Source organism: Idiotropiscis lumnitzeri, chromosome 14 (genome assembly GCF_059441095.1).
Source record: "Idiotropiscis lumnitzeri isolate Australia: NSW breed Sydney's pygmy pipehorse chromosome 14, RoL_Ilum_1.0, whole genome shotgun sequence".
Classification (NCBI taxonomy): Eukaryota; Metazoa; Chordata; class Actinopteri; order Syngnathiformes; family Syngnathidae; genus Idiotropiscis; species Idiotropiscis lumnitzeri.
Window position 1 is genome coordinate 13,429,156 of NC_142404.1, and position 22,236 is coordinate 13,451,391.

General features: G+C 43.6%; 2 protein-coding genes across 5 annotated transcripts; both read right to left on the reverse strand.

Moving 5' to 3' along the window:
- Window positions 1-108: 108 nt before the first annotated feature.
- Window positions 109-4,356, reverse strand: tpt1 (tumor protein, translationally-controlled 1). The gene is made up of 6 exons (XM_088315326.1): window positions 4,211-4,356; window positions 3,331-3,398; window positions 1,824-2,008; window positions 1,616-1,721; window positions 502-618; window positions 109-426 (listed from the first exon to the last, which is right to left on the reverse strand). The coding sequence occupies exons 1-6, from the start codon at window positions 4,236-4,238 to the stop codon at window positions 424-426; spliced, it is 507 nt and encodes a 168-aa protein (XP_088171452.1). The 5' UTR covers window positions 4,239-4,356; the 3' UTR covers window positions 109-423.
- Window positions 4,357-5,214: 858 nt separating this feature from the next.
- ranbp2 (RAN binding protein 2) lies at window positions 5,215-21,918 on the reverse strand. 4 transcript variants are annotated; one of them, XM_088315322.1, is made up of 30 exons: window positions 21,701-21,918; window positions 20,425-20,492; window positions 20,227-20,338; window positions 19,980-20,132; window positions 19,523-19,753; window positions 19,150-19,292; window positions 18,767-18,962; window positions 18,541-18,675; window positions 18,296-18,455; window positions 17,658-17,839; window positions 17,306-17,505; window positions 16,996-17,119; window positions 16,709-16,870; window positions 16,443-16,580; window positions 15,997-16,128; window positions 15,684-15,902; window positions 15,506-15,589; window positions 15,183-15,324; window positions 14,982-15,076; window positions 10,644-14,913; window positions 9,107-9,268; window positions 8,672-8,758; window positions 8,424-8,599; window positions 7,728-7,959; window positions 7,632-7,682; window positions 7,437-7,526; window positions 7,202-7,356; window positions 6,710-6,983; window positions 6,233-6,582; window positions 5,215-5,965 (listed from the first exon to the last, which is right to left on the reverse strand). In XM_088315322.1, the coding sequence occupies exons 1-30, from the start codon at window positions 21,770-21,772 to the stop codon at window positions 5,660-5,662; spliced, it is 8,901 nt and encodes a 2,966-aa protein (XP_088171448.1). In that variant the 5' UTR covers window positions 21,773-21,918; the 3' UTR covers window positions 5,215-5,659. The 4 variants fall into 4 exon arrangements, with proteins under 4 accessions (XP_088171448.1, XP_088171447.1, XP_088171446.1 ...); XM_088315321.1 differs by having other exon boundaries at window positions 7,632-7,959; window positions 16,709-16,840; XM_088315320.1 differs by having other exon boundaries at window positions 7,632-7,959; window positions 14,982-15,064.
- Between the last annotated feature and the right edge of the window lie 318 nt (window positions 21,919-22,236).

Here is a 22,236-nt window from a genome sequence, read left to right on the forward strand (position 1 = left end):
CTAAATAGGGTCAGTAAAAGATGAAGCTAAAAATAAATCAAGCTATCCCAATAAGTCACTAAGTTCACATCAATATCACAAATCCCATTTAAAAGTAAACAAGCAAAAGATGGTACTCGGGTTTATTTTCAACTTAAAGCAAAAACAGATGGAATTTTGAATGCAACCACAAACCCAGAGTGCAGAAGTAAGCAGAGTTCCTTTGCTAAACATCCAAAGATTCCAAATTTGGGAGCCTTGAGCATATTCCTTCAGTTTTACTGGCAGACCCAGTCAAATACTGATTATGGCAAGAAGAAACAAAGTTTAAAACTATTGTCCAGTGGGCCATGATGGAAATGCAGCACATGATGCACTGTGCTCTCGGGGCATTTGCGGGGAGAAAGCAGCAGCAGAAGCCAGTTGACAGGTTAGTCCTTGTAGTTACTGCAAGAACAACAATTATTGGTAAATCGTATGCATTTTTTTTTTTTTTTACTTTTGTCCGCATTTCGTACTTACACATTTCTCTTGGACGAGGCCATCTTTAAAGAAGCGCATGAAAGGTGTGACGTTGTCCTCACGGTAGTCCAGAATTCCAACCATGCCATCAACATTCATTGACTCGCCTGTATAAAACTGACAAGACAACTGGGATTAATTCATCCATCAAAGAATCGCAAACCCCGACATAGATTAAAGAAAAACAAGCACGTGAGCAGTCTTTTTTTTTTGTATGAGTGCAAATCACAACAACAAGTTCCAGATTGAAGTTGACTTTCCAGCTAACATCTATTGTACCCATTTTGGAAAGAATCTTAATAGGTGTAAGTGTTGAATATATTTTCTTGTTTTGAAGCCATTCTGTTGTTGATTTGCTTTTGTTCGACAAATTGAGGTAGCCGTTTACGTTCAGTCCAAGTAGTATTTGTCCTGTGAAATTGACTTCAAGAGCACAGGGCACAAGGAAGTAAAATGAGAAACTTTAAAGCGGGGGTCCTCAATCATGTCCTTGAGGGCCAGTGTCTGGCCTGTTTTCCATCTTATTTGAATCATGTTGATGAGATGAGCAAACAGGCTGGACACCAGCCCTCGAACAGGATTGAAAAGTCAGCTGAAGACTTGTAGAAATCAGTGGCACACACCAACATGTGTTGACAAATCAACCAAACGAACACTAAGAGTGTGAGGATGTGGACGCGCCACAACTTTTCCGGCAAAATATTCTGTGGACATGTGTGGAGGAACATGGTATGAGTGTGCTTCGCTATCGCAGGGCATGGACAGCTTGCGCTCAGAAATAGAAAAATGAATTCACAGGTTTATCAAGATATTTTGGATAATATTTTAATATCGATTTGAAAATAAACATTTTTCATTCTTATTTATATTATGGCTGCAGTGCACGATTGTAATTTAGCATTCTGAAGAGAGCGAAATGAGTAACGACAGCGCGTACGCACGTATGTATCCTGCTCGTCACACAAAGCGGCAAGCAGATAGCTGAAGTTATATCAGATGGTGAGCCAAGGATGGATAGATGGCGCAATGCTAGAGTTAAGACTCATTCGAAAGAAGAATTGAAAAGGATCGCACCCTTGTATGTTTTGCATTGAGCGTGTCTGCGCGTAGTTACCAGAAAATTCTTGAAATCCGGTAGGATCTTTTTCACTTCAGCAGTGGCATCTTTCATAAATTGGTCCACTCTCTCAGGATTGGATTCGTTCAGCTTTTCCTTTATTCTGAATGAGAAAGGAAATGCTTGAGCGTACGTGCCAAAATATCCTGAGAGTATAGCAATGAGTCCAAAAAGACAAGACATTGCTCAGCAAGGCGGGACGTACTTCTTGACGTAATCCTTGACGTATGCGAGATAGCTCTTCTTGTCGAAAGTCGTTGGCTGCAGCTTGTGGAAGATGACGATGTTCACGCCAGACTCAACACACGCCTCTGTGCCCTCCCCCGGTTCCTCAGTCGATGCGTTGCCGCCGATTAAAGCGTCGTCGAAGTCTGTTGTGGTGGTGACGATCTAAAACACAAGTAGGACAACTCAGTAGGCGTCACTATTTGTTGGAGTTTGCTTTCCAAATGGTTAAAAAGAGTGCATGTTTGAGCAATCTGATGAATTTTTGATGGAGTTGGAGGAGGCCTTCGAGTTAGGCAACAAACCTTTTCATTGTGCGCATGCAAATTGTCCCCCGAGGTCAAGGTTAAATTCTTTTTCAAGGTTTCAATTAAGGTTTTAAAATCATAATCACACGATTTTCATTGTTAATCACACATTTGTTCTAAATGTACAATTAAATATTTGTTCAAGTTATTCATACTCATTCACTCCAAACTTTCTCTCTGCTGCTTGATTAGTTTTGAGCTGCAAATTTCACTACGTGCAGGTTGGTAGTCAGCAGAATGATTCTCATTTGTATTCAGCCGTTCTCATTTGTCTTAGAGTGCCCTCTCGTGGCTGTCTGTGAAATTACCCCCCACTCCCCCATGTATAAATTGCTCCAGAGTACAAGTCGCACGACCCCCTCCCCTTCCCCAAAAAGTGTGACTTATTGTCTGGAAAATACAGTAGTTAAGTGTTACTGATTTGTGTTGCCGTTAACGACACAGCTTTCCTATAAACAAGCCAGAAATAATATGATGTTACACGGGCTAACTTGAGGAGTTGTTGAATAAAATACCTCACGTTGAAAGAGCAAGTTACCTGAAGTCATTCCAAGCGATAAGCAGAGCATACGCGACTCTTGCCTCTCAAAGAGGTCTAGGAGTGCCCATCAGACCCCTGAAGAGAGCTGTAGCAACCTCAATGCTTCTAGACATTATATTCAATGGTTTTCTATCCAATTTAAGGCCTTAATTTTCCACAAAATCTATTTCATGACTTAAAACATTTTAATGACCTGAGAAAACTATTTTTGGGACCAATTAAGTCAAACGAAACATTAACTTCCTGCTGCTGATAATTTGTGAATCACTGGAATACACGAGTAGCATTTGGGGATTAAATGTTTTCAGGATCAAAATAAGAGTGCTTCCGAATATAGAACAGGGTCAGATCAAAGACTCACTCACCGGGCAAGGACCCTCCTCGAGCCCCGCTTCAGCTGGTGTGACATACGCTATACAAATTAAGTTGTATTTTTTTTGTATTGCATTTAGGTGATCTAAAAATGTATTGAGCACTGTGCTCCTAACCCATCAAGACTTAAATCAATGATTATGGCACAACTAGGTTAGTCATTCACTTGGTATGAGACGTTAAAGCAACTGATGACTAATACATCAGCATTTGTTTGTAACCTGAGTCATTAAGCCAACATTGTGGAAAACACGTCACTTGCTCACCTTTCCTTCCACTTCGTAGAAGATTGGCGTCTCTATGATCTTGTAGATGTCTGAGAACAGCTCATCGTCTATGGGGGAAAGACAAACATTTATAAATACAGATGGATAAATTGATGCTAAAAAATAAATTGATGAAAGAAATAGAATAAAAAAAAACATTGAGGCATTTGAGCATTTAGTCATGAATGCCAACTTCAGCCTACTGGTTTCTAATCAGAGAAGTAATACAATTGAAGTCTTCCTAATATTTCTACTCTTCATAAACTTTGGCTTAGTAGTGGAACTAGTGAGGCAAAAAAGGTATACTAGCTGACATCTGCACGATACTAGAGCGCAGTTGGGCCCAACTAGTAACATGGAGATTTCTTACTAATATGTCGTACAGATTTTGGTGCTCAGGCAGGCGCCAAATTGTCAAGACAAAGAGGGTACATTCACACACATTAGACTTGAAGTTGGAAAACGATTACATTAAAGCGAAACGACAACTTGACATAGACATCCGCCATTAAAAGTACAAGAACTAGAAGGCTCCCACGTATATGATGCCAAAGCTAAACTTTAGATGGGCAAGGAAAACCCCTTTTCTCGCTCAACTACAAGCGAGTAGACGCATGACTCTGGCGCGCCATCAACGTTCACTGCGAGACATCGCGGCAGTTACACGTATGGATTTCGAACAATGGTCGCAGTAATGGCGTCATTTTGTTAGCATTAGCATGTGGAACGCGACGGCACGAGTTAGCTGGGCGGCGAGTTAGCGAAGGCGAAATGAAAACTATTTGTAAACATTTGTTGTGTTAATCACTCGTAAAATAACTTCCGCGACGGCAATTGCGAAAGACAAACGCGAAGAGGTGGACCAAGGGAAACTTCTTACCGGAGATGATACACTTGTAGATGATCATTTTTGCCGCTTTGGTGTTCAATCTTCCCGAGACAGAAACCGTGCCACCCCAAACCAAACGGGAGAGGAAAAGGCCGAGCAGGCCACGATGCGGACCATTTACATCCTGTTGACGTCATCAGGAGGGGTGGGCTCTCCGAGCCGTCAAGCCGCGGACTTTACTGCCACCTCGCGGGGTGGCCAAAACCGGTATTACACTTAGATAATCAATTTCTTTTTATTTTGGGCGGTTGGCAAAACAACACAATTATGCCTTTTCCGGTAAACTCCCGTTTTAAACCAATGGCTTTTACACCAAACTATTTATATGCAGGGCAATTTTAAAAAAACCTACAGATTAAATATGCCCGTCATGAATGCAATCCAACAACAACAAAAAACGTAATAAAATTAACGTGAACTCATCCAAGGACATTTTACAGCACCTAGCAAGGTCCCCTACTGTTGACTAAAAATGACATCCAAGTTCCCACCTCGTGAACATCACACAGCCAAACCCAGAAAACATCCTTGGATAGATGCAGTTATCTAAACAGAATATATTGTTCTGCGTATCTAACTCGACTACTTCACTACCACTGATGAGGGTATTTGTCAGTTTTCACAGGGAGTGGTTCCTAGGGCTAAAGTCGCAAGAATCAGTTGCGTTGGCCCGTGTAATGATATATTTCAATAATGGGACTAACTATAACCAATCACATTTCAGCAGCTAGCAACTAGGAAAACACATCTGTAGCATTCTGAACGCATTACAATATAATAAATCAGCATCTTTTATTTCTGAGCAAGTGTTCCAACGATGCACTTGTCGATAGTTGTGTATTAAGAGCTGGCTTAAGTTCGGCAAGCAGTTCATTTCCATGTTGCTGTTATGGCAACCCAAGTCCCAGACATTAAACCGCAGCAGCAGAATAAACAACTCTCCAAGTACATCCACCGAGGTACAATGGATTATCCTTGTGACTCCCAAGGACGTGTATTATTCAAAGCATTTTTATTTCTTGCTCATAATGAATTTTGAACAGAACTGCAACTGATTTTCATCAAGTGGCCCACCATCACATTTAGGGCAGGAACAAGTAACGCTAACAGGAAGTCAACATGGAACGAGTAGAAAGCAATGGTGCTTTCAAATAATATTCCATTTCTTTAAAATCATTTTTTGATTGGTCAAAAAAGGATGGCGTGTGTGTGTGTGTAAAGAATACCAATACATTCAAATTGAGCACATGCAAAACAAAAAAATAAAAGTTAATGTACAATTATATAGACAACATAAATGGATGAGAGTTGCACATTGGACAGTGACATAGATCAAAGCACCCTCTACAAAATATTTGTGGCTTTTGACCAGTGGTGTTGTGGTCAGTGTGTAATTCTTCGATTCAATTGGACTGCGCAAGCTTCAAATGTCCATAAAGTCTAAATCTGACCACAGTCAGTGATTAAAAGCTTCTTAGAGGGGACGCCTCCCTTTGTGCCGAGCTCCCCCATTTGTAGCACCACTTCCATGCCCTGTCGAACCCAGCCAAAAGCCACGTGCTTGAAGTCCAGGTGCTCGGCCTTTTTCAGTGTGATGAAGAACTGGGAATTGTTGGTATCACGACCGCGGTTGGCCATGGACAGGATGCCCGGCCCCGTGTGGCGGACGTCGAAGTTCTCGTCCTCGAACTTTGTGCCGTAGATGGATTTTCCGCCCGTGCCATCGCTGTTGGTGATGTCACCGCCCTGCGGGAGCCACAAAGAACATATTAATGGCATTACCTCCACTTATCCAAGGGGAAATTCCAGATTTTTATTTATTTATTTTTTTACAATATAGGCTTTACCTCTTTCACATGTTTTACTTATTACAACATCCGACAAACTAATTTGATAAGATCTTTCGACCAGATAGTATTGTTTAATCATCTTTGTTCGAAACATTTCTGAATCCAGAAGCATTACTCCATAATGATTGAGGTGAGAAACTGACAACACTGTTGTTCTCCTCACCTGACACATGAAGCCCGGGATGACCCTGTGGAAGATGGAGCCCTTCAGGCCGAAGCCTTTCTCGCCCGTACAAAGCACCCGGAAATTTTCCGCTGTCTTAGGAACGAGGTGCGAGAAAAGCTCAACGGTGACGGTGCCAAGCGGTTGGCCGTCCGCCTCCACGGCTAGGAACACCTGCGGGTTCGAGTCTCTGGAGTGCTCCTGAATTCTGGACATTGGCGCGGAGCTCTTTGAATCGTCAACTTGGCCGATGAGGCTCTGACATTTGCAGAAGGTCTTCTTGAAGGACGCGGCAATCTCCGGGGTTTTGAACTTGGCTGCGAGCTGCTCCACTACACCCTCGGCGCTGTCTGCAAGTAAGAAGCCGACGATTAATAATAATTTAAAAAAAAAAGCACCACATTCCCTCACGCGACATTGCTATACGGTTGTTGTGCCCATTGTTCGCTCATCTACGACAACGGAGTCTGCATGTACCCGAGTAGTCCGTGGCAATCCAGATGAGCGCGTTGGCCGAGGTGCTCATGGGCTTCAGCTCCATCGCCTGGGAGATGTTGTGATTGGCGCAAACCCGGAACACCTGCTCCCTCCTCATGAGGATCCGGTAGAAACGCTTGGCTGGGTGGTAGAGGATCTTGATGTCACCGACTCCTCGCTCCTTCCACTGGCTGAGGTCCCGGTCCCATCGGTAGAGCTTGGCACGCTCCTTAAACAGGATCTCTTCGTCCTCCTCTCCAGACTTGGTTTCCACCTGAGGGAGTGGTGTGAGGTCAAACAATTAAACGATGCGAAGTCCTACATGTGTGGCAAAGACTCTCTGCAACTTCCGCTCACAACCCAAGCTAAACAAACCTCCTTGACATTAAACAGCATCCAACTTCAACATACCTCCTTGACCAAGCAATTAAGTTTAATTTTCTATTAGGCCAGGGTTTGGCTCCTCCGAACATGATTGCGTGAAGAAAGTACCTCAGGTAGTGAAACGATCGGTTCAAAGTGTATGTCAACATTTTTCGGAGAGTCCTCATTGTCACTTTCGCCTTCATCGTTGTTCTTGGCAGATGATGTGGGGGCTGTGGAACCAAATACAGCTGCGCCCGCGTTTGCCCAAGAGAAGTTGGAATCTGCACACACACACACACAATTAAAACAACAGAAAACGTCAGTGTAGATGACAGAAAATAAACAACACCGCCGAACTCACCTTTTGTTCCAAATGCAAAACCTTCTGTATTTTGGGCCAGATCAGCAAAAGAGAAGCCCTCAAGTGTGGCGAAGTCAAAGCTAGGTGTACCTGAAACGGAAGAAAAGAAAATTCTATATGTATAGTATCTATGTATGTGAGTGGATTTTCACACACACACGTAAGTGCAGCACATCATCTAGTGCACAAACAAACCTGTACTGATAAAAACAGGAGGGACAGAAGAGGGGGCAGGGGCGGTCTCAGGTTCCGGCTCAGTTGAGACTGGAGAGGGGGCAGGGGCGGTCTCAGGCTCCGGCTCAGTTGAGACTGGAGAGGGGGCAGGGGCGGTCTCAGGTTCCGGCTTAGTTGACAGGTCGATCGGGGAGTTGTTGCTGTTGCTGCTTGGAGCTTGTGTCTGCACGTTTGCCGGCTGCTCTGACGCCTTTTCATCAGTGGTTGACTTGCAGCTTGGGGACGGCTCAGTTGGCGGATCTGCAGCAGTGCTATCGGAAACCTGTTCAGCCGCGTTTGACTGGGCATCCTGCATTTATGAATAGAAGCCATGACATGTAGTTATCGCTATAAAAATGAAGTAATCAAAAAAAAAAAAAATCAGATGATATTGTATTAGAAAATCTTTCTAGGCCATTAATCTGGAACAATCGGCGTAGCTAAGTTCAGTTCAACTGACTGTTTAGAGCTTGTCAGGGAGTAGCTTTATTTAGCATTGCTTGTGTGGGAGATTGATCGCCACAAGTATGTTTTTGATCTGCTGAGTTACATATATTTTTTCTGGTTAATACAGAATGGGTTGGATAGAAATAATATTTCCATGTTTTGCAATCATCTTGTGAAAAGCATTTTCGCTGTCAGCGGGAGGGCTTGGTCCCTACCCACAATAAATAGCAGAGGTCGACTGTGTATATATCAATAACTGCTTAGTTAGCCCATGAATCTAAAAATAAGACCACGTACTAAAACGTTATTTCATCATCTTTTCCCTACCAGTTCCCGTTGTGCCTTTTGGACTTCAGTCTCAAAGTCTTCTGCCTTATCAGGATCCAGATCGCTGTCAGTGGTGCTCAGGCCACAAAAGAAGGTGGGTGGAAGCTGAAGGCTTTTGGCCTTCTCCTCCTGCTCGGGTGTTGGCTTTTTCTCCCAAACAACCTGGCAGTCGGGTTCTGAAGGGATTGGATGCACAACGTTAGTAAGCTGATGAGTAATAAAAACGAGTGATTCAGAAATTCCCATACCGTGACCAGAAACAGTGTCTTTGCTTTCAGGGGGATCAGCGTAAAGTTTTCCATTCAAGGATTTCACTGCCGATTCGTAGTCCTCATCTGCACAAGAAAAGTCAAGAAAGAACTACATTTGTTGTACGTAGAATAAGCTCATTCTAACAATGTTATCAAATTCACGAGGTGAATACAATGTAACGTGACAAATGTAATTTGCTCTTCAAACGCCTCTAAAATGCTTCACAACAGATAAATAAATGACTGTTTATTTTTTTATTATTTTAAAATGGATGGAAAAAAAAACAAAAACTCCAGCACTGCTGTATTCAAATGGTGCGAATAAAAAAATGAGACACGCTGACCCCTTTTACATTATGTCTATGCATGCGGACGACCAATTCAGTCATCATTGTTCAACTCTTGCCGTCCAAACTAAAGCTGCGGTCTCACCATCAGGTTGATTGTCGCTGGTGTAGCCCGGTTCATTCTGGTAGCAGAAAAACGTCAGCGGCAGCAGTAATTTCCTGGCTAAAGCAGCTTGTTCAGCGGTGGGTTCCCGGACATACACAATCTCCACCTCCGAGTCCTCATCTGACGCCACACTGCTGACGCCTGTGACAAATTAAGGAACAACTACAATAGTGAGTGATATTTACAGGAAACAAATCAGCTTTGATTACCATTGAGGTGTTAGTTTTGCACACAAAAACATTATGCACAGCAAAAGTAAACATGCATCCAAATTGACGTGAGGGGTTACATTATTACAAGGACAACAGTGACATACTGTATGCATGCCAGGGTGATTCTCATTTTTCTGTGCTACTTGGAATTAAGAGTTTGACACAACACACCGCAGTGATTTTTTTTTCTTGTGTGAATAGGTTGGTGGCACTGTCTCTGGTTTTTAGGAGCTACAGTTTGCACTGAAATTAAACAATGATGTCTCTTAAAGGATATCGTTTATGTCATTCAGGAACAGGACCACAAACAACAGTCTTATCTTAAAGATCGAGGTATGCTTCTGTGGATGCATCAAATGAATCTCGTTCTTTTTGTGTCAATGTACCAGTATTTCCAATTTGATATCTTACATTTTTTTTTAATCCATTTAATTTAATGCTACGAAAATGGGAGAATTGGAACTCCCTAGTGGTAAAATATAGGCTGGACGACATGGCTGAGAATTGCATCACAATATAAGTAGACCATATCATATACCTATTAAAAATAAAACCAAAAAAAAAATCATTGATTAAAGATAAAAAAAAAAAGAAAAATTTAAAATATCTGGTTGTCAAACACATTTTCAAGGAATATTTTTGTGTGCCATTCCATGCGTATTTGTGAAAGATGCCGAAGCATTGTTCATAATTCATTCTTTGTTCATACAGTGTAGGTTAAAACTGACGATAATGAACAAACATACAAAGTTTTGTCCAATTCTGACATGGAATTTTGTCATTTATACTACTGGTGCACATTACAAAGACAAATTTTCACTTGACTTCTGCTTTAAATGACAACAAAAATAACTCTTTGTACATAGACATGCAGACACATTCTTGATGTTTTACTGTTTTCCACTCCGTGCATCTAGGTTATTCCTTTCTAATTGCATCTACCAACCAGGTGACAGCTGAAAGGTATTAAGCCACACTGCGGTCATGAGAGTACCTGGACTTTCAAACCGAGCGCTCGATGTGCTTGTCCAAAAGGCCATTGGATTATCTTTGAAAAGCCTAAAATCCAGTCCTAAAGGATGATGCGTTGTTGGGTTAACAGGAACTAAATGGCCATCAACGTTGCTATTTTTAGAAAAGGCCAATATTTGTCAAAGAATGTTTCTTGTTTTCATTTGCGAATGGTAGAAATGTATTTTTCTACCCAAGAAATCATATGAATTAAGGTTTATTTTTTTTTGTGAAGGAAGGAAATGTTCCCTTTTTGAAAAAAAAAAAGAAAAAAATCTGTAAATTTTGCTTACCTATCTGTGGAATTTTGAAGGCAGGTGGTACAGACGATCCCTTGTTCGTATGCGGAGAATCTTTCGCTTTCAAACTGCCTTCACAGTCACCACTATCAGAGTTGGATTTGGGACTGCCAAATATCTTCTGAAGACTGTCAGAGCCGAACACAAACTTAGGGGGCGACATCACCGACTTGGTGGGGTTGACTGGACTCGGAGAACCGGCTGTTTTATTATCAATAAAGAGTTCCGTGCGTTCTTTTGTGGTGTCTTCCAAAATAGCAATGGCTGCCTTCCCACACACGGTTTTGGAAGAGTCTCCACTGTCCTGAGGCACGACGGATGCCACGGGGGTCATAAGCTCCACTTTCTCCTGAGCAATCTTGGCCTCATCAAAAACCTGCTTAAACGTGTTTGCAGTTTCCTGCAATTTGAATCTCACAGCCAGTTGCTCCACTTTACCCTCTCCGTCCTCAGCAAAGTCCAGTGCACTCCACACCCACGCCTTCTCGGCACCCTTCATCGGTTCGAGCTTCATGGCTGCCGTGATCCATTGGTTAGCACAGATCTTAAGTACCTGTTCTCGCCTCATAATCAACCGCACCCTTTTTGTGTTATAGTTTTGTAAGATCTTGAGATCTCCGATACCCCTCTCCTTCCATTGACTGACTTCTTTATCATAACGATAAAGTTTGGCTCTGTGACTGAAGACGGCCTGTTCGTTTTCTTCGCCCGTGGAAATCTCAACCAGGTCAGGCAGAGGAACTACGGGTTCAAAGTACAGACCATCTCGCTCCTCATCCTGAGTGACATCTTGCTCGTCGTTTGTGCCCACCGAGGATCGGCTCTGGTTGAGTTTAGCGGGAGACTTGGAGGGGCTTATGCCAGGTTGGAAGCTAAAACTGAAACCACCCATGGACTCCCCAAAGCGGAAAAGGTTCTTTCTTAGCGGGCTGCTGGCCAGTGGAGAGGCATAGACGGACGAATTGGCCGTGTCATCCAAAGCCTCTTCTCTCAGGTCGTAGTTATCCCACTCCAAGGTAGGGCCGGTGGTTTCATTGTGAGGCTTGATTAGAAGACTTGACATTGACTTGACATTTGTGGATGGAAGCTGGCTGTCGTCGTTTATCTTTGTTTTGTCGTCTGTCAGAAAAGATTTGAGGTCTTTCAAACCAGACTTCATTTCTTCGGCTTTCTGAATAAGGTGTGCAGTTCTGCCTGTGTCAACCAGTTTGTGCGGGGTTTGCAGGGGGATGTCCAAAAGGAGTCGCTGGCATTCCTCAAACTTCACCTTGAATTCCTCAGCGAGTTCTGGACTTTTAAATTTGGCAGCTAATTGTTCAGGTTTGGCGTCGCCATCGGAGAAATCATTGGCCATCCAGATCCATGCCTTGTCCGAGTCAGCGAGAGGCTTGAGATTCATGGTGGTCGTGATCCAGTGGTTGGCACACACTTTCAGAACTTGCTCTCTTCTCATTAAAACCCGAAGTCTGCCATTAGAGCTGTTTTTCAAAAATTTCAAGATTCCCACCCCACGTTCTTTCCACTGACTGCTATTTGCATCAAACCGGAAGAGCTTGACACGCTGGGAATACAGAACCTGTTCATCCTCCTCCCCTGTGACAAGTTCAACCTTCTCGGGCATTTGAACCACCGGTTCAAACTGGATATCATCGTTTTCTTCAGTTTTATACATGTCGTCTTCCCCCTGCTCATTTGGAGCATTCACCTTGGTGGGTGTTGACGAGAACAATTGTTGACCAGCACCAGAGAAACCTTTGAAACCGGGGTCCTTCTGACCAAACTGGAAGTCTCCTCCGGAAGACTTTGCCAAGTCTGCAAAACTAAAAGCATTCGTTTTGCCAGATATCAATGGATTTGTCTCAAACTCTTGACTGATTTCTGGAGGAGTAAAATCATTTTCTTTCACCTTGTGTTTATCAGCGATACTTTTAAGAAAGCTGGAGGCTGAACCTGAAGCCATCTCATCACATGTGGTGGACTTATCAGTTTCATCTTTTTCAGAACTTGGAATTCCAAATGTAAAGCCACCCGCGGGCATGGGCATCGAGAAAGAGAACCCAGAAGAACTTGTTGTTTTGGGAGCAGACTGGGAAGCGTCAAAGTTGAAAGTGGCAGGAGAAGTCTCAGCTTTGTTTTGTCCAAACTGAAACGAACCGCCAGCGCCAAGAGGCGCGGTGAAGCCACTTCCAGTCATCTGGCTCGATGACGGTTTCACTCCAAAATTGAAGCTGAAGGCGGAAGCTGAAGCAGATGAAGTCGTACTACTTGTGCTTTTCACGTTGGGATTTGGCGCCGAGCAGGCAACACATTTGCTGCTCGGGGAGTCATTTCTCAACAAACAGACGTCACAATCCCACTGACAGTCCTTCTTGGAAAATAGGGCTTGTAAAGTTGACGTAGTCGCCGGCTTGTCCTCCTTTGCTAAATCAGCTCCAAAACCCGAAAATGGAGCCGCAGGTGGATTTGCAACCACGGGAGCCCACCCTTTCGAATCATTGCTGCGCCTGGGATTTGCACAGCTGGCACATTTCTCCGCATCATTTTTATTTTTGACCCAACATGCATCACACTCCCACTGGCCTGGTGTCTTTGTAACTTGGGTGCCAAACCCAGAACTCGCATCGGATTCGGAGTTCTTGCTTGCAGACGGGCTTTGCTTTTCTGTAGTGTCAGCAGGTTTACTAGAATTAATGCCAAATGTAAAAGATGACGTTCCAGAACTGCCGAATCCAGGAAAGGTAGAGCCAGAACTGCTGGGTTTCACCTCACTAGTCCCAAACTTGAAAGTATCACTTGTGCCAAATTTGAAAGTAAAGGGAGCGGCTTTTGTTTCATTTTCAGCGCCCGTGTCTAGTGCGGGGGTGGAATTGGGATTGGGACTTTGACAAGAGGCGCACCTCACACACTCGGGTTTATTTCTCACCAAGCATTCAGTGCAATCCCATTGACCTTCTTTGATCGCAAACTTTGCCGTCAAAGTTTCCGCTGGTTTCGTTTTGACTTCGTCTTCTTTATCCTCTTGTTGTTTCTCATTTGTTTTGATCACCATGCTCTGGGCTTCTTCAAACTTACTCTTAAACATCAACGCCTCCTCTACTGTTTTGAAGCGGATGGCGAGATGCTCAGACTTGGGCGTTTCATCTGCATAATCAATGGTATTCCATACCCATGATTTATCGGAACCAACATTAGGTTCCAGTTTCATGTCAGTGGTGATGTAGTGATTGGCACATATCTTCAGGACTTGCTCCCGCCTCATTAGGAGTCGAACCTTCGCCGTAGTGATATGTTTCAAGATTTTAACATTGCCAATGCCTCGTTCCTTCCACTCTTTTGTCTCCATGTCGAATCTGTACAGCATTGCTCTATTGCAAAACAACAACTCCTCATCTTCCTCACCCGTTCGCACATCAACCTTATCAGGAAGTGGCACAATCGGTTCAAAGTGAGGACCGTCGTCATCATCTTCCTCCACTTCATCCTCCTCACCATGAGTGCTATCGTTGTCACTATCTGCGGCATTTTCAACTTCGGGGACTGACTTGGCATTACCAAATATTGGCTGGCTCACATCTCCAAATTTAAATGGCTGGTCCGCCTTTCCAAACAGACCCAAAGTGCCAGTGCTTTGTGCTGTATTAGCAAACGAGAAGCCGGATGCTATTTTATTGCCAAAAGTGAAAGTACTCGCTTGGCCCGCTGTCTGCTCTTGACCAGGCGGCCTCTCTGGCAAAGAATCCGTCTTACTGGGGATGTCAGATGTAAGAAGACCGAGCAAACTTTCACTGTGCTTGGCTTTGGATGCTGAGAAAGTGAAATCTCCATCGTTGGATTTAAAGTTGGAGTTGAATTTAAAGGCAGCTGATGGTGTTGATTGGGAAACTGTGCTCGATCCAAAACTCGGGACTTTGGGTACTTCAGCAGGTGCCTGCTGTCCAAAGGAGAGCTTCCCAAAATCCATAGGTTTCCCCTCAATGTTCTTTGGTGGCTGAACAGGAATTACAGACGGTTTAGTGAAATAACCCGGTTCGGGTAAAGGAGGATTGGTGGTTTGGTGAGGTACACTCTGTCCAAAGTAATCTTCACTATAGGGTGACAGGAGGTTGGTTGCTGGCGATTCAAATCGAAGCGGGGCAGGGAAGGTCGGTTCTTGAGGAGGATAAACGCAAGCGGGGCCGCTTTGCATTGGAGGAGTATGGGTGGGCGGCTGATAGGCATACATATGCTGCTGAGGCGGCATCCGGTTCATACCATACATTGGGCCCTGTGTAAAAAAGGGGGAGCGCAGGATGAGATTTTCATGCCAACAAGAGAAACAATTGCTTTGTTTACCTTCGTGGGGGTTACATTTGTAGCTGTGCGCAGGAGATACTGAGAGTTATATGCTGGAGACTGATTGTAGTACCCAGAGGGACCTGTAGTGCAAACTTGATCAACAAAGCACAAACATGAAGAATGTCTACCATTAACTATTGCGGTTAACAATAACCAATCATGAATAAGAATGTTACGTGTTCCAGGTAGGACACCGACCTGTCAAGGGGGCCCCATGGTAGGACTGGCCAGGAGCAAAAGACTCCTGTAGCCCTTCAGCGCCGTAGCACTCAGCATACATTTTGTGATGAGGAGAGCTCACATTTGCTGAAGAGTTGTGTCTCAGGTCATGGACCTCGTTCTGCAACAGAAAAAAAAAATGCCGTGCTCAGGGCTGTCCTTATATAACCTCTTTAAATACTGTATAAGAAAATGATTGTTAGGCCCGAGCGTAGACATTTCCACAGAAGGTCTTTATTACACAAAAAGCAAAATCAGATCTACGCTTCACCTGTATTAAATATTGGGATTCATGGACTGACCTTAAGGGCTTCAACTTGCTGACACAGCATTTGGAGGAGACTTTTCTGGTCCTCCACCCAGTGAGGTGGGGTCTTTGGAGAAATCTAGAAGACGTAGTCAAGAGTTGAAAACCATTTAATCATGAAACTATTTCAGATGATTATCCAAGTAATAAGTTATTATGTAAATGGAACCAACCAGGTGTCGTTTGGAGGGAGAAACAGATTTGTTAGGGGAGGGACTGGAAAACTTGATGTGGGATATGGTGGCACTTGTGTCTGAGGGATAAGCAGGGGTTGAATGGCCGAGTCCCCTACAACCGTCATTCTTCTCCTCGTCATCATCCTCTCCAGTCTCGCCAAGTTGCTGGTTGACATCATTTAGAAGGTCCAACACTTCCTCCATGGATACAGGAAGCTGGAATGCAATAAACAGGCAATGGTTTTAAAGCTTTCAGAGTTTATGAGCACAAGGCTCTCAAAATTAAAAAAAAAAAAAAAAAAGCCATTACTTTTTCAACCTCATCCACGTTGGCATTGTAGATCTTTAGGAGATAAATCCTGAATTTCTTCAGAAAAGTGATGCACCTGTCCTGCGTCTCCTCAACGCCATTGCTGGCCTCCTCAGACAGCCGCTGGTAGATCTATCAAACAAAACATGATAGTCTTGTAAATCGCATGCCCAAATTACATGTGAGGGATTTCTATCGATGTTGATCCGTAATAAATCATTTGAGTTGGGAGAGCTGCCAGAAGACTTGAGCATCATGAACGTTACAGAACAGATCACGACACAAATGCAAGATTGGACAGTCTCATTGGAATCGTAACAACGTATTAGTATACACTCTATGGAATGTGTTCAAGTAGGTTTATGAAATGCACCTGAAATGAAGGTTTTGAAATCATGCAAATATATTTGGCCATATAAACCCCTGAGTAAAATCACGCGACCAACCTGAGCCAAATGCCAGACAGATGACATGTTATTGATTGATTCCAATGTTGCAATGGCCTCTTCTGTCTTGCCTTCTATGTCAAGCAACGTTGCATGTGCTATTTTGGCTTCTTCTTCAAAGCCCTTCACGGAGGCGACCTGGGCAGGAGAAAGGTTGCATTCATACAAGTATGAGACGCCATGTGATCTTTTGTCTCAAGGTTAGACAGTCATTGAGTTTCAGCAAGACCAAACTAAAAGTGAACGCCAACAACTCCGATACTAACCCGAATATCCTTGGATGGAAAATGTATGTAGAGGGGGTCGAGAGGTTCTGGTATGCTTCGTCTGTTTTTGATCTTGTCCAACAGTGGAAGGACAACTTTCCAGTAGTGGAAACTGCGGCTGACGTACTCCTTCTGATCATAGTATGAGTTAACACCATCACCCTTTCATTTCACAAAAAGTGGACACCAAAATGAGCAGATGAGCCCTCCGCTGCCACATAAATGGACAAACTGTTCTTCAAACATGCAGATCTAAATCTACAACGTGTGCAAATCAACGTACTTACCGTCTGACTGAGACACTGAGCCCAGTAGATAGCCAGTGCTGGATGCAGTCCGTGTTTCTCTCCGGCTCTCAATGTGTTCAGCCCATGTTGTACTATCATCCGCAATTTGGCTGACATGCCAGGACTTAGAGAAAAGAAAGGCATATATATTTATTAACCAACCATCAATAAATTGCACAGGGAAACATTTTAAGGGGAATTTGAGTCCACATATAGATTGACACTGCGATGATTTGAAGATAGTGTTAGCACCCTTTCTCAGCTATATTCGTAGCAAAAGCATGAACCAATGAGGAAGGGAGACACTCACACAGCTCGTTTATGAATAAGACTATAGACGGCATCCCACCACTCCCTCTGTCTCTCTGTGGTCAAGAGACGTAGGAGGGGGAGAGGGAGGCAACGAGGCTCATAGAGCTGCTGTTGCTGCTGCTGGTTGATTCCACTGTTTAACTTTGCCGTCTCCTGTAGCTGACAATGGCTGCAGAACACCACACCAAGAATAAAAACCTGCAGGACAAGAAACAGAATTATCCGCTGACATTAATAAAGATTCATGAGTACACAGTGACGTTTTTTTTTTTTAAAAGATGTCACTGTGTACTTATGAGTTATGTTTGTAGAATAAATATGCAAAATAAGCAGGGACTGCTCCCACCGACCTCCAAATCCAGAAGGCAGATGGACTCTGGTGCATTTGTGTCCAGTTTGGATGTTTCTAGGTTAAGTCTGGGGAAGAGTTGCTGTAGCCAGGCTCGCAAGGATGGTCTTTGGCCTAAAAGGGCCCACTGCAAGCCCAACCAGCTCAAATGTTGCAAGTCTCCGCAATACAACAGGATAGAACCTACAGAGGAAGCACACAAGTCATCGCACTGCACTGTGATTGGATTTTCAAACAGGAATATGCTGTGTTATGTGAGTGTAATTAAGTTGTTATAATGGCCTTTGCACATTGACGTGACAATTTGACTTGACCCATGATTGCCCTTGTAGACACAATGATCAATATGTAATATTTCAAGATTAGTGATGAGGAAATGAAGCTTCAAGATGCTTCCTGAACCAGTTATCGTATTTTTGTTACTCTTGATGACACTTCTGGTTTAAAGAAAGGAAATTAAGAAATGGCAAGTCAGTTTGCTTTCAGCCCTACGTTGACACAGTGCCATCTTGAGTAGTCAAAAAATACAGCAACTGGTTCATGATGGATTTTGAAGCTTCATTACCCCATCATTAATAAATACATTTCACTAAACCAAATGTTTGTTCATATTTGCCATCAGTCTTTGTAATTCTGTACCTGCGTCCCACTTGGCTAGCTGAGATATTTCCGGAGCTTGTGCTCTAATGGAATGGATGTTATCGTTGGCAATGAAAGAGGATGCAGTCGAGGCCTGCGGTCCTAACAGTAGTTCAACGAGGGAGTCTTGACCGCTACGGTTCCCAAATGCCTCCACCACCTACATAAACACGAAAAAATAAAATAATAATACAACATGGTCATTCTACACATTTGCAGCATTAATCAACAAAAATCACGCATACCTCTCGGATTAAGCTGCATGGATCAGTGCTAAGGTTGAGCAGCATGTGGCCAGCTTGACTCTGTCTGTCGTTAGCCAGCAGCTCGAGAAGATGCGGGGTCGTCTGATCTCGCTTGGTCGCCTTTGGCTTGGGAACCTAGTGGGTAGTGAAAATGGAGGTTTATGTCGTCAAACGTTACACTGTTGATAACATTTTATGCACAGCACTCGTGTCAAGGGCCAAGTACCTGCAGGGCCAGCAAATAACAGAGCGCCGCCAGGTCTATGACTCCCCTCCATGTCTGCACGCGTTCCTGTGCCAGCTTCAGGAGCAGCGTGCCAGCATGCAGGTACAGGTGAGCTCGCATCTCCACAAACACCTCGTAAAGGTCATCCGTGTGCCGGCTTGCAACACTGCTCAGCTTCTGCATAGTACTGTCAAAACTGTGCAGAAAGACAGCAAAAATGTAAGACTTCGATAGATGACAATTTAAAAATAGTTGTTTTTAGTTAGGCGTTCCTTCAAACCACTTCTCACAAGATATAGTTGAAACACTTGTCTTGGCAAAAAATTTCCAGGGTCCGCATGCAATTTTATAGGCAAATTCAAGACAGACGCACACATGCTTACCATTTGAGAGCATCAACGCAAGACTGCACAGCGCTTCCAGAGAGTGTAATCCTCACAAGGTTGCAGTGGGCCAAGAGAAGCTCCCTCTGAAGACGTCGACACATCTTGTCAATGCTGGACACGCTGGGCTGAGTCAGGTAATCCTGAAAATAGTTGGTCCAAGGATTTCGGTCAATCGGCAATAGGTATTGACAGCATACCAGTTTGGAGAGGGTGTTCTCGTTTTTTGTGCCGTGTACACACATTCACACAGATGTTGTGAATGGCTGCTACTTGCTAGCCTTTTTTTTTTTTTTTTTAAAGTCCCATCGACACACCAAAAACTACATACCGGCGCCGTTTTACGAAATCCTCCATTTGAGTGCATACTAACCTGAAGCGTGTGCACCACCACAGTGTACCAGTCCAGACTGTGGCGCAGGAGACCCCTTCGCTCAGTGGCCAAGCAGTGCTTAACAGCCTCCTCCAGTCGACCGTCCTGACAAAAGAGCTGGACCAGCTTCACGTTGACATGCGCATCGCCTGGTCGTGCTGCCAGCTCAGCCTGAAGGAGGTCAAACAGTCGGTTCCAGCCCTGCTGGCCCTGACGACTCAACAGACGCTCCTTCACAAATGGGAGGTGATTGGAAAGCAGTCAGTACGATATACTCTTCGCATGCCACATGACAATGAGGATTCATTAACTTTGGTGTATTATATAACATAAAACGTGTATCACGACTCCCTCTGTTGGAATATTTTTCAGACCCTTCCGTATGATTTTAAATATATTTCACACCTTTGGTTGCAAAAGCCGGTAAAAGCAGTTCTGAGAAGAAAATGAGTCTCACCTTCAGGTTGAAGACTGCTGGGTTCCCTGGCAACAACTTGGCAGCCTTGTCCACCCAAAAATCGGCTCTGCTGTCGCTTTCCTCTTTGCCGACCAATAACTCAGCTACCTTCAGCACCAGATCTCTCTGGACAGGGTTCAAGTCCACAGAGCGCTGCAGACAACACAGAGAACGTTTAGGCACACAGCGACCACGTACATGCACAGACTTCCTACCAGCTAACTAGCAATCAACATGGCCCTCTTACCTTGTAACATCCGACAGCCTTGTTGACATCTCCCTCGCGCTCATAGAGCTGCCCGAGGAATTTGTGTGCTTTGGGATCCCTCTCTTGAACTTTAAGGTACTCCGACACATGTCTTAGAATAAAGAAAACATGGTAAAGATATTAAAGACAGTACTGCATAATTCAGACCCCCTATCTCCCCCCCATACAAATGCTTACCTTTTAGCCAGCTCATATTCCTTGGCTTCAAAGTATAGCTTAGCAAATAAAAATCCTTTGACTGGCCTCTGTAAATGACAATCATTCAAAAACATCTTGATTCAGCAACAACCACAAACATTAATAACTGAATTTCTTTCCCATCGAACACAAACGTATTTCATCTTTAACAAAATACATAATATTTGGTACATTATGAAACATATTTACCATCTTTTGTTTAGTTCTTAGTAATTGAGTGTCCCATCGCATGTGAGCTACTTTTATATCAGACCCAAAGGCTGCTCATGTTGCCCTTGGGGCTAACTAGTACGCACTGGGAAGTTGTTTTTTTTTTTTTTTTGTGTAACCTCACACTGGTCTAAATTGAGTATCCCAGCCTAGATGAAGTTCAAAAGTGCCTTGGGTTACAGAAAACTCTCCAGTTAATATGTTACTGTTAATTAACTGTCAAACTGGAAATTAAATTGTTAATCTCAACAATCAGATTCAATTGAGCCAAAATTATTATTATTATTTTTACTTTAGTCAATCATCAGCACAAAACATGGTCCCAGCAATTTCGTGGACACATGGAAACATGTTCACTATGATGATCATGAAAATAAAACACACATGATCAAATTGATTCGTTTAATCAAATATTGTGTTACCATGTACATTAAAAACATGTTATTTTTTTAATCTATTACATAGCATCTGACCATCCTGTTTTAGGACTTGTCTAAATCACGTACATCTAATGAAAACATGACATGAAATGCAGTAGACGCATTTCAAGAAAAAAATGTTTGCCCACTTAGAATTAGACTTCAGTTTCATTATTCTACTTCACTTTCAGGGGAAGTGAGTGCTTCTTAAAAAAAAAGGTACATCAATGTATTATCAACCCGCTTACTTATATATCCTCCAAACTATAAACACGTTTAAAATTGGACACGCTTGCTCATAACCACCTATGTTGAAATGTTTTCGTCTGTCCACACAAGCTAGCTTGCAGCGATCAGTAGCTTAGCTTCCATGGCGAGCCCACGCCGCGCGCTTTCTCGGCATTCAAGGGGAGGACATGGCTATCGTCATCACGCCGGTTAGCTAAAGCCACTCGATCTCGAGGGCCAGCTGGACTGTTATCGACCACAAAAGACCGCGTCGATGGAAGTCGCCGTCAAAGGAATGCTAATTGTTTCGTTAATGACATGAGAGTTGACTAAAGATTCAGGTGAAGCAGTGATCGCGGTTAGCAGCGCTAACATTAGCCGCCACCGGCTCCACTTACCTCTTTGAGTGAGGGAGACGACGTCTGTACGGAGGCCACATACCGGTCGACTTCAGTCTTACTTCGCCGCATGTCGCTGGAATAAAGGGCACTAAACAAGTTGCTAACGTTGCATAGAATGTGATCCGTCACAAATTATAAAGGCGAACATTAAAAGAGTGATCACGCCGTCACATAACCCGCTCATGATATTATTGCGCAGGCTCGCTAACGTCAAACGGCAGAGGCATCACGTGGGTGGGGCCCTGGCTCGAATCGGCCTTCTTGTCCAATCGGGCTGAGCATTCGCGTGACGCGAATGACGCACTTTCGGTTTGGGTTGGAAGGGGCGGGGCTCTAACGTCGCGAGAACTGAATTGAACGCTGCAAATTGGCGACTGATGAATAACACTGACGTTGACATGACAAATAGAGAATATTTCTTTGCATTTAAGAGCCCCACAAAATATTCTGAGCTTTCTTGAGATTATTTAAGGTTTCTTAAGATCACATTCGCTATATGATTTTACAGCAAAGTAATATAATGAATTCGTGAC